Source organism: Pundamilia nyererei, unplaced genomic scaffold (genome assembly GCF_000239375.1).
Source record: "Pundamilia nyererei isolate P.nyererei 1_Seehausen unplaced genomic scaffold, PunNye1.0 scaffold00142, whole genome shotgun sequence".
Taxonomy (NCBI): Eukaryota; Metazoa; Chordata; class Actinopteri; order Cichliformes; family Cichlidae; genus Pundamilia; species Pundamilia nyererei.
The window spans coordinates 1-13823 of NW_005187543.1; the positions used below are offsets into that span (position 1 = coordinate 1).

Here is a 13823-nt window from a genome sequence, read left to right on the forward strand (position 1 = left end):
AAGAAGCCGCACTCACAACCGTGGGCATCAGCAAGTTGGTGAAATTTAAACAAAACAGCATTACATCTGAAACTCTCTTATTGTACCCAAAATACAAATTTTAGTGATTGCATGTGGCTTCATTAATTATGTTCAAAAGGATGAATACATAACACAAGTAATAACTTTATGATCAGTCAGTGAATGAAGGAGCTCAAGAGTGCAAATATAGTTGCAATAAAGTGACAAATATGCCCTTTTATGTGGTCATATATTGTTCGGCGACTCTCATTTGTTGTCCTTCCATTATGCAAAACAAAGGTGTGACAGAAAATTAGAAACAATTAAAAAGCACCTCTTATAATGTCCCTGATATAATCTAGTCTTCCATATGACTGAATTAACACCTCATTAACTGTATTAAAAAATATATTAGGCTGGAAAGACTGAATTTCTATTCCGATTAATTTTACATTGCATATAATTTATTAAATATCTACGTTTTAATTAATAATCTAATACTACATGCCTGGATGGATACAGAAACATACTACCAGGTAAAGTCCAAATAAAGATGGAAACTTTTATATAACAATAATAAACTGCATGTGTTAAAATAAGTCCAAAAAGAGAAAGAGTGTTCAAAAAAGATTTAACCTGTTGTTTCAACTCACCGCTTGTGGTGCTTCTCTTGGTAGTTGATTATGATGGTAGTGTCCAAGAGGTCTGAGTGGCTGTTAAATGCTGTTGCATTAAGTTGGAATAGTGCAGTCCTTTTATACACCACAGACTTAGAGACGATTATGACGCCACCTGCCAACAAACTGATGATTCTATCATCACTTGTACCCAAGCAGATCATTGATGAGGGATTGGCCGACTGGCATTCAGCAGGAGGGGGCAGCAGTTTCCTGTTCCTGAGACTGTCCTGAAGACACACATGCTGATGATTCTGAACGGGAATTATTTGAGTATTTTATCCATAACCTCTTCAGATATGGTCAAATGTAAGCACTGAGTTCTGGAGTTTTCTCAGAATATAGCTAATTATTATCACTGTTTTTCTGTTATGACCAAATATTATGTAACACCTGAAGCCGAGAACTTACTGGCATGAACCGTGACATTCTCCTTTCATCAGCAGTCTCGCAGATGGAGCTGCATTATAGCTGCTAATCCAGCCCAGCCTCCTTCCATCACACAGGTGAACACACCTGCTCCATTCATGTGAAGATTTACTACAGCGTCGTTCTGCAATCTGTACTGCTGATGCATGCTGTTCAGGCACATGTATGGACACTAACTCCTCATGTCACCTGTACAAAAAAGATTCAAATGTCTGAGATTAGTGGATATATTCAATAGAGCAAACCTGTCTAGCTACAGTACACTAAGGAGCCAGCTGTGGTATTTTAATTGAAGGTTGTTTCATTGAAGCTTGTTTATTATGTTCATTATAAGAAACACATGACTTTTTTCCTTTGTATTTTTGTATTTTGTCTAGCTGATCAATCAAATGGTATTTATTTCTGATGAAGAAATGTAGAGTTTACTCTTCACATTATTTACTGGACAGAGCCACTTATTGATCCGCGTGACTGTTACATGTTATGTGACTGCTGTCCAAATGATATGCACAACTTTGTAGATTCCAATCATAAATGATAAAGAGCTTGGTCTAGATCAGGGGTGGGCAGTTAATTTTCCCAAGGGCCCACATTCATCACCTAATTGTAACATCTACTCTTACCAGAGGCAGTTTAATTACAGGATGGGTAATGAGCTACCAGAACGATTTTTTAAATTAATTTTTTTGTAATTTTACACATTTATCTGTTTATTTATATTAATTTAAGCCCCAAAACGTCATGCTGGCAGATTTTTCTTTTATTAAAAGTACATCTTCATGATGTAGAAAAACTAAGACTAAATGTAGAAATGTCACTTATTTTTCTTATACTGAGATATTGCAGGGATTAAATTTCCATTTAAACTTCTTTACAGTGAGAGAGAGGGATATTCACCATTCCCGCCTATTTAAAGAGAAATCGAGTTGTCTGAACGACTTTAAATTAGTTTGGCCTATGTTTTCTACAGTTACTGGCTGAAGCAGGTGTAATGATGCCCTCTAGCGGTGGCAGGAAGCAGAGTCGTTGAATGGAGTGACCAACGACTGGCTCTGACAGGAAGCGTCTCTTGAGCCAATCAGGTTTGACCAAAGATCGTCTTATGTCTCATGTGTGTCACTCTGCAATAAAATTACTGTACGTCTCATTAATTACAGCGATTTAAAAAATTGACAATACATATTTAATTTGATTAAATCAGGTTTTTTTTTTTTTTACAAAGCAAGAGTTTCATCACGAATCTCTCAATCTGTTTCAATACGCCAAACTTGTAAATCATGTTTTGGTACCTGAAAAAGAAATGGAGTGAGATGTCTGTCCTCTACTACGTGCCACCGGTAGAGTTTCGGTTGAAGTCTGAGCATAGTGCTCCACGTGTGTTGTTTTGCTTTGTTATGCATTCATGTTAATTATTGTAGCATGGGGAAGAATAAGAAAAATAAAGTGTCCGATTCGGGGAAACAAGCGGGAAAACCTGGACAACGTCAAAGGTACCATAAGGAAGCTAATACGTAATGGAAAATGTGCTAGTTAAGCTAGTTAGCAACAGAAGCTAGCTGATACGGGCTCCAACCCAAGTTGTGAGCGATCAGATTAAACCGGACTTGTTAAAGTTTTAAGTGGGGACTTGTGTCTGCAACTAAACATGTTTGCTTTTTGTTTTTTCCTGTCTGTATTGTGTCCAAATTTCAGTAATGCCAAGCTCCAGAGAGACGGTAAACCCAAGAAAGCCAAAGAGGTGGACCACATTCAACATATCCCCTTCAAACTACGAGAAATAATGAAGGCTAAGGACAGAATGAAAACTGGGTCCCTAAAAGTCAAAAAGCCGAAAAAGGGTATGAAAAAAGTTTCTAAATATTCATTTTAGTGTCATGACTGTCGTGTATAACTAATAAAGACTGTGTTGTGTCTTTACCCATCTCACCTGAAGATAAATCAGAGTATTTTCTAGATGGAGACATACCTGTTCCACATTTCAAGAGGGGCAAACGGGAAAGCGTGAAAGCTTACGTGCAGCGGATGGAGCGTGAGACAAAACATGTCATGTTCCTCTCCAAAAACCAAGTAGACAGGAAGCCCGAAATGGATGCAAGCGAACAAGAGAGGCCTGCACACTGCAAATCTGATAAAAAGAAGGAGTGAGTACACTTTACACTAAACCCCATCCTTATCTAGTAGGTTTCATGGCATAGCTTGTCTTCACTTATTCTGATTTGTGGCTGGGTTTCTTTTTTAGTGTTGTGGCACTAATATTTTTATATGCGTGACATGGATTGAATAACAGTAAAGTATTGAAATAATGTGTAAATCTTTTATCAAAGTTCTTGATCCACAAACTCATGACATGACGAAAAGCAAACTTTGTAGCTGCTCCATCCATCACCATTTGTGTTGTACAGCAAAAAATCTGCAGTAATCCTCCAGAAGTTTTATTAAAACATGCAGATGAACTGTTAACTTAGCCTGATCCCGTTTTTTAATTATACAGATTACAGAATGCTATATAAAAGGTTATTTGAAATGGGCAGCTGTCCTATTTTACATAGAAGAAATAACTGCACCAAACAGGGGTGAGTTTAAGGCAGGGGTGGGCAACTCCAGGCCTTGAGAGCTGGTCTCCTGCAGGTTTTAGATATCACTTTGAATCAGCTGTGTTGGATCAAGGACACATCTAAAACCTGCAGGACACTGGCCCTCGAGGCCTGGAGTTGCCCACCTATAACACCGTTATAACATCTGTTTTCAGCAGCACAGAAACTTTGCGTGAATGCAGAGGGCAAACTTCAGAATGCTGATTTACCTGCTGCTCTTCATTGCAGCAACCACATTCTCCTTTAAAGCCTTACAGACACAAACTCGCTCTTCGCTTGACTTCTTCATACTTAAACACAAAAACTCATAAACATGAACTACCTCATCCCAGAAATAAAGCTTTGCCAGAGAGTGCTTTAGAGTCTTTACATATTTTTGCATTTAAGAAAATGTTGTTGTTTTTTCCAAAAAATTACATTTGATCTGACATGTAAATACAGTCAGTGGGTTTATGTTTGTTGTTTTTCTGACAGGTGTTGTGTGCAGCTAAACTTTAAAACACTGCAAGTTCTAAAATGGAAACCAATGAACAGTTCATTTTGAAAGACCTGTGTTTTTTCTCTTTTGAATATTTATTATTGCTCATTATTGCTCATTAATAAGACAAAGTATTTCTTATCCAATTAATCGATTGAACAATCAATAGATTACTCGATTACTAAAATAATCGATAACTGCAGCCCGACTGTCAAGTGTTACATTTTTAATGCCTACTGATTTTCTATTGGCAGGTATGGTAAAATGAAGCTACAGAAGCTACAGCAGAAAAAGGTGAACAAACAAGAGGACAAGATGGAAGAACAGATGTTTATAGGTAAGAATGAAGGTTTTACAAGGACATGTGGTGCATTGTTCTTTAGATGGGATCTGTCTTTGACTGTCACTCGGTTTGGTACTAATAGCAAGAGGTAGCATTTACCAGATATTATTTTCAACATTTCTTTGAAAGTCTGGGTCTTTTTGACATATTTAAAACACTAAAGGTCTTCGACACAGCACTTGCTTCAGTAGCATTTCTTTTTTCGTAGTACACCATCTACTAGGTAAACAAGGGTGCAGATGGAGGACATGCTGTGAGATATTCTTTCAGTAAAGCATTTTTTTTTTTTTTTGCAGTACTGTCCTGATCATTTCCCTCTGAGGAAATTTCAAACCTCTATCTGAAGTAATCCCAGATTCAGCTGTTAGAACAAAACAAACATTAAAAATTTGTCAGTCTGAGGCAGAGTAAAACCAAATGACGCAGAACCAAATCACCTCAGTTGTAGTTCCCCGTGAAATTAAAGCAAGGACCCAATTCAAGTATATTAGATGATGTGTTCCTGGTGTAAGCCACAATGGATGCAGTGTTTAATGCCTTCAGTTGACATAAAAATCAACCACAAAGTTACTGTTTATGCTCATCTTTTCTGTTTGTGCCCTTATAAATCTACACTGTTTCCTACACAGAAAGTGGGAAGAGCATTTGCATCTCTGGGGTTTACAGAGACTGGTCCAAAAACAAATATTAGTGTGTGTAGATAGATGGATAGCCTACCTATGTATAATCACATTCTACGCATCCTATGATCGCTCACAAAGCTCTCAAACCAGTTTCTTGAATATGACAATGAGTTCACTGTATTCGCATGGCCTCCACAGTCCTCATAACTCATAATAGACTCATAATGGAACGGGAAATGTTATGGATGTGCAGTCCACAAATCTTCACCAATTGTGCGATGCTGTGATGTTAGTACGCACCAAATTCTCTGTGCCATAAATTAAGGAAGTGCTGAAAGCAAAACGAGTTTAAGCCGTTATTAGGACAGTGTAGCTAATAAAGTGACCAGTGTATAAATCAGGTGTTATGGTTAAAAGTTGTTGGGCTATACAAACATGGAAAATGGCAAGAAGTATTTAATTAAGGCAGCTTAACATGGCAACGGTGAGTAGTCATTAAAAAAATCCCTGTAGTTAAATGATGGCTTTTGTTTCGTAGATGATGTTCCTTTTGGTGAGGTTACAATGGCCCCTCCCTCTTTGAGTGCCAAACCAAGGAAAGCTGAAGTCAAATCTCAGGTAATCACACCGTGCATTGATCACATGATCTCTCATCGAACCATGCAGATGGTTCATAAAATCCTATTTCCTTTTTTTCCCCATTTCATTGTGCAGAAAGCATCAAAGGAGCTGCTCCTAAACTCTCTTCTTGGCCATACTGCAGTCTCCACTACAAAGCCCTCCATGGCCAAACAGAGAATCATGGAGGAGGAGCGGGAACGAGCAGTAGAGGCATACCGTCAGCTGAAGAAACAGAAACAGCAGCAGTATGAAGCTAGGACTGCAAGCATGAGAAAACTCAAAAGCCTTCATTGATGTTGCTTTTCACTCAGCTCATCTGCAGTCAGTGTTCCTGGCAGCAGCAGGGCTGAGCAGTGATCTGTAGAAACTGTCTAAATAAGATGGAGAGCTAGCCACATTTGAGATTAATATCTGGAGGAACTTTATGCATCCATAGGCCACTGTTGGAGGCTCCTGTAGCTCAACAGGTACAGCAGGCTGTTTGCTTTTCATGAAACTGGCAACATACCACTCCCACGCTGTCTAAAAGAGGGGGAAAATGTGTACTATTCAAATGTCTGTGTGTGCAAGGGTGGATGTGGCTCCTTGTGTAAAGCGGTTGGTTGAAGGGCACTGTATAATTCCATTTTATCTTTAGGTACACTAAACAACACTGCCGCTTTCACAACGTTGTTAATTTAAAAGAGTGAACGGCTTTCAAAGTGCTTTGTAACACTGCAGAGTCATTTCCCAAGTCCGATGGAAAATACATGGAGATATTTTGCCTATGCTCATTTATCACCCTTGGAACGCTTGCGTATTTCATCATTTGTATTTACAGTTTTTTCACATTTGCATGTTCAGATAACCAAATTCTGAGGTCGTCCGTCATGTGATGGACAGTAAAATCCATCCATCAGGTTATTTCAAAGTAAAGATGATCCTCTGATTGTTTTTAGTGGTCCCACTAGATGGCACTCCTCTTGTACACAGCCGACATAACTTGCTCATTGTTGGTGCCATATTATATATTGAAGTATTTTATATTGTTGTTAAATGGTTGAGTGGTAATGACTGCATTTTATATAGAAAATGTAAATAACATGTTGAGAGAAACCATGAGGTCATTTATTATTAGATGTTTTTGATTTTTTTCCATGCTCCTCAGCAGATGTTTGCTGTTTGTTGTCATATTCCCTGTTTTTTTTTTCCAGAGCATTTGAATAAATCTGGAATTGTCATCCACACTGATGTTCAGAAACATCAGCTGAAAAAACAAATATCCTCATGAGACCTTTTTAGCTGTTCTTGGGTTTAAAGTCCTTTGCAGCTGCTGTTTTTTGTTTGTACGTCTGTGATAGCCTCTGTCTTGGGATAAATGAGCCATTAGCCTTTTTAAATGTGCAGCATTTATTAGAGCCTGGCACAGCTATTTATATTTGTAATCCTTCGAAGGCTTTACACTCATGAACGAAGCCATTGTTTAAATATTTGCATATGAGACGGACTGCGCATATTCAAATCTTTGTTCAAAAACTTTCAAAGCATGCTATCTAAGGAAAAAAAACCACATTGATAATATAATGCAATAGTGATCAACTGAATAATATGACCAGATGGTGTCAATACAGAATTCTTCTTATCTGGTTCGTGGGTCCAATCACTGCTATTTAATCAGCTTGACTGGTGAAACCCTCAGTCCATATTTGTCCTCTGATGGTTGTCACAGTGACACGGAAATGTATTAAGTGGGGACAGCTGCTGGTGATTGGGTGCACCGACTCCCTTGAGCTGAGCACATTTGCCATTGGTTATATTCCACCTGTGTGCAGGACAGCTGTTCACATTATCAGAGCTTTACAGCTGTTTTTCACTTAGGATGTTAAGATACTGGGTTTTTTTTACCTTCTTCTTCTTCTTCTTTTAGTTGAATTTACTGACCCCGGAGTTACGTAATATACAAAGCTTCAATCGTGTTAGCGTATTTATATAGTCAAATATTTCAAGTGCAGTGTGACACATTGTGAGTTCTCTGTATTAAATGTTTTACCAACCATCCAAAGGTCCGCTGGGAAGCACGAAATCTAACCAGACTTGAGCAGTTTCATTGGAAATATTCTGCTCTGTTTATGTCCACATGCAGTGTTTCATTTTGGATATCATGCAACGCTTGTTTTTTTCAGCCAGATCAAGAAGGTGATACTGAAGGTTATTACAGAGGAAAACATCATTTGCTTATGTGTTCTGTTGTTCAGTGCTGTCTGATTTCCTGTTAGTGAGCAATTTATCTTCCGATCAAGTACCCATGGCTGCTGACAGTACAGGATGGGAAAGAGTAATTGGGAGAGAGACATTTAAGCCTGCTGCTAGGCAGCCACTGCTGACTGAAGCTTTTAAAGACGTGTGAGTGTGTGAGCGAGATAAATTATATTAAAATAATTGTGCTTGTCATGTAGAGAAGACAGACTACCTCTTGTGAGTCAGAGCAGTTGTAGATGAAAATTTTCGCAGCAATACGTACGCAATATTAATCTGTTACCACAGCGATTGATGATTGGATTCAGCAGCATTACAACAACATCAGCTTGACTATCACAGCGGTCTCCCTTGCTGAACTACAAACTGAGGCATCACAGAGCCAACCCCTGGATGTCGTGCTAGGTGCCAGGCCAGGCTTATCAAGCAAACATATGTAAATATTTGAAGCAGTAAACTTAGCAATCCTGCTGACATGATGACACTTCCTCTTTTACCATCCAGTACCTTTCGTTATTAGTTGATTCTTTCTGCAATCCAAAACGCCAGAGAATTTAACTGAAATTTGTAGGGCTGACACCTTAGAATTTACACCTTCACATTTATTCCATTCATGGCTAAAAGCCACATTTTTGCATATGATTACATCATTATAGTTACACAAATTTACAACTAAGTATGTTATACTGTGGTGATCATGAACAAATTCTAATGCATACACACACACACATATATGTGTGAACGTGTTAGAATTTGTTTATATATACGTGTGTGTGTGTGTGTGTATATATATATATATATATATAGACAGATGATATATACACATCTGTATACACATATACACACACATATCTTGTATTTGTTGTATTTCACTATATAATCTTTCCTCTGTAAGCCCAGTGTGGTTTGCATCATTATAATAATGTGTGGTTTTGATGTACATAGAGCAAGCATTGCATAAGCATTAATGGAAACTAAGCAGTCATATACTGAATATTACTGGACTTTCACTCTGTTATTGCTTAAGAGAAAACAGAGATATAAAATATCTGATTCTTGGAGCTCTGAGATGGAAAAGCTCAGTGCAATGTGCTCGGCTTGGGCTGCTAACTTATGATAGTCCTGAAGATGTTTAGGAATCCACTGAGCACGACTAGGAGCTGCAGCTCCCCATATTCAAAGGGCCAGGTGTGGTTCGAAGTATCATTGAGTCTTGGTCCTTCTGTGAAAATACACATATGGATTATTTTCACATGTAATATGATGAAGACGGGATGTTTCGTGATTAAAAATAGCACTCACCCTTGTCAGACCTTTGGCAATCAAGGCTATTTCAGTGGGCTGGTATAAACAACTTCGTGCCTGACCATTGTAAACCCCATATGGAGACGTTGGATTTGTGGATTCTGTCATAAAAAATGTTATTTTACAGTCATTACTGGATTCATTTTGTTGTCTGTGTGCAATCTGTTGCAAAAACCTAGAGCCACTCCCAATTTTTTTAAATTATTGCGCTTCCAAGGAGCTACACTTTCTTAAAATTGTCCAAGTGATGTTGAGCATCAGTTGTCCATTCTTTCTGAAGTTTTGGGGTTTTTTTTAAAATAAACAAATTGATACCCAAAGTGCCTTTAGCCAGAGGTTTTGCATATCTCAGCATGGTATAAGCATATATGTGTATGTGCTTGTATGTAACGAAATTTGCTACATTCAAACTGGCATTGACGTGGATAGAAAAATACAGAATGGGACATTATATATTTCAGTAATATTGTGGTCTGAGCCTCAACATTACGGAAGAAGTTTGGGTTTGGGCCAGAAAAACATTCAAACAAGGTACAAATAAGGTACAGCCACACAGCACTGTTGACAGAACACTGTCCAAGACTGCGGCAAAAGTAAATCCAGTCAGAGTTCGAGAAGTATTTCTGAAGTCTACTTAAAGAAATGACAAGAACGTTTGCCTAAGAGAATCCAGCCTTTGTTAAAGAATAAAGATGGTGATCCAAAACATTCTCCTTCAAACTCGTTAGAACTGTGCTACTTGGCTAATGTACTGTCTTGGCATGTATGTTTGTACAGTCATATGAGGTGGCTCAAGACTTAAACCTAAAAACCATTATTAAACCATTATTAACAACTGAAATGGCACAATTTAATATATCTGCTGTTTGAAATTGTACAGTGAGAAGAATCAATATATTCAGCATTACTTGGGAAAATTAGGCACCACACACACCCTAGATATTTCCTAACATTGAAGCAATCTGTACTATGAGCCACATACTTTAAATGATAACAGTATAATGTATCCTGTATTGGTATCGGCTGATACCAGTTGGGGTCCAACAGTTAAACCTGATCATTGATCTCAATATTTAGTGTGTTGAGAATGTAAGGTTTGCGAGCAACAGACTTCATATTGCAATGCAGTGATTCTTCGCAATGGCAATATGCTTTGTGCTGATAATGTGGGTTGTGGATAAATAGGAAAGTGGTATACAAAAACAGCAATTTTCAAAATTCAAAACAGTAAACTGGAGAAGGTGTACTGTAGCCAGCGTGGGTCTTCATTTGCTACACTGATGCATTATGTAATATACCACGCAGTGCTTGTTATCAGTTTGGAATAATCCAAACGTGTCTCAATAAAATTTAGAAATTAATTCCTATTGATTACTTAATTACTACTTAATAAAATGTATTAATTCTAATGATTCTGTACCCACCTAAACAGTATTAAACTGCTGAACTGTGAAGTTAATGGCTGACCATAATGTGTTATGCTGTACCTGGTTCATCCATAGAAAAGGCTTTATTTTCTACGTAGACATGCTGCGGGGTGGGCTGTGGCTCCTTCAGAATGTTGTCATAAACCAGGCTTCTAGCAGGATAGACTTCTTCCCCATCGGGTTGTTCCTTGTTTGGGTCCTCCTGGGTCAATAAACAGATTTCTGGAATTGCATAGAACAAGAGGAACACCCAGGCATTTGACACCACGGCTATAGCCATAGTCGGATCGTCCCAGCTGGAATTATCAACTGCTCGGTTCCCATAGATGTACATGACAATCCAAGCTGTCCAAAGTGCCAAAGTGAGGACTCCTGTGACCAGGATAAAGGCTCCATCTCGGCGCCAGTGCTTTTGCTTGTGTGTTAGTGAGGGCACAGACGTTAGCACCACAGCTGCTATCAGAACCATTACATATATAAGGGCCATCACAAAGTCCCGGCTGACAAAGCTGCAGGCCAGGTCAGGAACACCGAGACCTCTGAGTGGGCTCCTGGCCACAGTAATGACAAGCCACTCGGTGTTGATGATCACCTCGACAAGCCAGAGAGCCAGGGCTCCCAGCCATAACATCCAGCTCCTGGGCCCCTGGCCTCCCCTTTGCAGCAGGGCAAGCCACAGCCCATGCATCACCAGGCAGGCCAGACAGCCTGAGAACAGTACTCCAAACAGGTACCTCCGTGCAGCACAGGTAGTAGAATACTGCTCCACAATAAAGGCAAAACTAAGTCCAAACAGACCCAGTGTGAAAACTAAAATGCTGGCCTGCAGGCCCACCATACCCTTTCTCTTCTTGTCTGTCACAAACGGTAAGCTAGCCATGAGAATGACGAACAAGATAAAGGCAGTCAGCACACCAACAGCAGCAACAGCTTCCACTACGATGCCCCATACTGCTGTCAGGTCACACAGATTATAATATATGGAGCTCACATCACCACCACATCCTTTTGGAGCACTAGTTGGGTCCATCGCTTCACTGCAAAAAAAGAAACAAAAATAATTTGATTACTTCAACATACATGTTAATATTGTAGTTACAGATTTCATTAATAACATCCCTGATTATTACAAAACAAACTATTGGTTTAAATTGCAAGTAATATTACTGTAATAGTTTAATATTGCTCACACAGTAATATTACTGTGTGAGCAAGTTAAATGGTGCCATGCATATACAGCTGTGCCATTCCACTGGAGTTTCAATATGAAAATGACCTCATTTCTATTTTATGGAGTTTTAATGTGCCATACTAATTACTGTAAATTCAAATATTCATTCTCTAAAGAATCCTGGAATTATGTACTGCATTCCCTGGCTGTAATTACAAAACTGAGTCATTCTACACAGAGCTTTAGTCACCGCTCACTCTATAGCCTCCTAAGACCAGCAGCATTTCAGCATTTTACCATGACACCTAATGAGTATTTCCACACAGTATCCCTGTTCCAGTACGCACACAGGTGTCATTCAGGAATCATATGTATTTTAATAGTAGAATGTATAGTTGTAGGTGTACATTTTAAACCAGTTATTATTGAACGGCAACTTAATTATTGTTTATTCTCTTCTTCTGACTGTAACTGTAATATAATAATTAAAGGACACGACATTCAAAAATGAATATGCTTTTTATGCGAACTTTCTGACTGTGAAGATTTCAGATAAAGGTGCCTGTGTGGGATGAGAACATCGTCCTGCTGCTTATTTAATAATTATATTATACCCAGTGAGTTAGCTTAGTTAACTAACCACAAAAACAGGACAACAAGTTGTTTATGATTATTTATATAACAGAATCGGAGAGCCTTAGAGGGGGAGACAGTTATGATGTTATAAAAATAAAAGACAAACAGGTTCAATCAGGAATCTTTGCGTAATAACACGAGTCTCTTACCAGGATTGCAATGAGAGCTGTTCCGCTAGCCTCTCCAACAGGTAACAGGTAGATTCAGTCCGATAAAGATTACTGACCTCCGAAAAGAAACTTCCCTTGCACGAACGAGTTGATTTTTTATTGGTGGTAGTAGTTCATCTCCATTTTTACAACACTTCTTGATGCTTCGACCAATAATTTCTGTGCGTCAGGTGTTGACTTTTGTTTTGTTTTTTTTTCGGGCGGGATCAGAAACGGACCTCCATCGGCCACTCCTCTTTTATTCAGGCATCTTATAGTGACCTCACAGGTAGTCCCAACGAAGTAGTTGCTTCTTTTAGTTGTTATTAATATTCTGTAAAAGTTCTCTAACGACTAACCTCAAACCACTCTGCTCCTTCCCCAGCCTCTGGTATCTACAGCTTTGCATATTCTTTGAGATTAGCACCCGGCCTACTTATTTATTTCAGGCAGCTTACATCCAAACAAAGGGAGCACTCATGTATACAGGCTATGCGAAGTGGTATGACCCATGCAAACACGCCGATCATCGATGACTTTAACAGGTTTTGTAATTAGGTCAATTTTGAGATTAGCCTTGAAATACTCAGCTCCTGCGCATACAGCAGCGTTTACAGTTGCCTATTTTGCGCTCCTATTGTGGAATACAATGACTCACATTCGTATTTTGGTTCAGATGATTAAATCCAATACTGCATATCAAATTTCTGAAATATAGCATTATTATTGCCCAAATGTCTAGGCTACTTTAGAGCAGTTACAGTTACAGGAGGGACTGTATGGTAAGCAGAGCCACCTGGTGGCATCAAGGCTGGGCTGAGTCCTGTGTTGTTCAAACAAATTGGATTACACAACAAAATAGATCTTTCTATTGATCCGTTGTACAGTAGGACATGTCAGTTAAAAACCATAAGATAAATAAGCACATTAGTGAAGGATTGATTTTAAGCTTTTAGACTGTCAGTTTTTCAAAAAGCTCTGCTTTATTTTATCTTCCATCAGTAACTTTTCCCCCCATTCCTGAAAGTTATTCAGTGGTGTTTTATGCCATAGTCTGTGTTTTGAAGTGGTTGCAGATCTGACAATTTATAAAACATAAACATGATTTTGGGTCAGGGGGTTAAACATGTTTTCA

The 13823-nt window shown here is 38.6% G+C and overlaps 2 protein-coding genes across 3 annotated transcripts; one reads left to right on the top strand and one right to left on the bottom strand.

Moving 5' to 3' along the window:
• Positions 1-2425: 2425 nt before the first annotated feature.
• On the top strand, positions 2426-8829 carry ccdc137 (coiled-coil domain containing 137). Its single transcript, XM_005744289.2, has 6 exons — positions 2426-2596; positions 2799-2944; positions 3040-3247; positions 4433-4515; positions 5683-5762; positions 5859-8829. The coding sequence occupies exons 1-6, from the start codon at positions 2526-2528 to the stop codon at positions 6057-6059; spliced, it is 789 nt and encodes a 262-aa protein (XP_005744346.1). The 5' UTR covers positions 2426-2525; the 3' UTR covers positions 6060-8829.
• LOC102212092 (G-protein coupled receptor family C group 5 member C-like) lies at positions 8824-12865 on the bottom strand. 2 transcript variants are annotated; one of them, XM_005744291.2, is made up of 4 exons: positions 12689-12865; positions 10793-11769; positions 9303-9406; positions 8824-9222 (listed from the first exon to the last, which is right to left on the bottom strand). In XM_005744291.2, the coding sequence occupies exons 2-4, from the start codon at positions 11760-11762 to the stop codon at positions 9154-9156; spliced, it is 1143 nt and encodes a 380-aa protein (XP_005744348.1). In that variant the 5' UTR covers positions 11763-11769; positions 12689-12865; the 3' UTR covers positions 8824-9153. The 2 variants fall into 2 exon arrangements, with proteins under 2 accessions (XP_005744348.1, XP_005744347.1); XM_005744290.2 differs by having other exon boundaries at positions 9136-9406.
• Between the last annotated feature and the right edge of the window lie 958 nt (positions 12866-13823).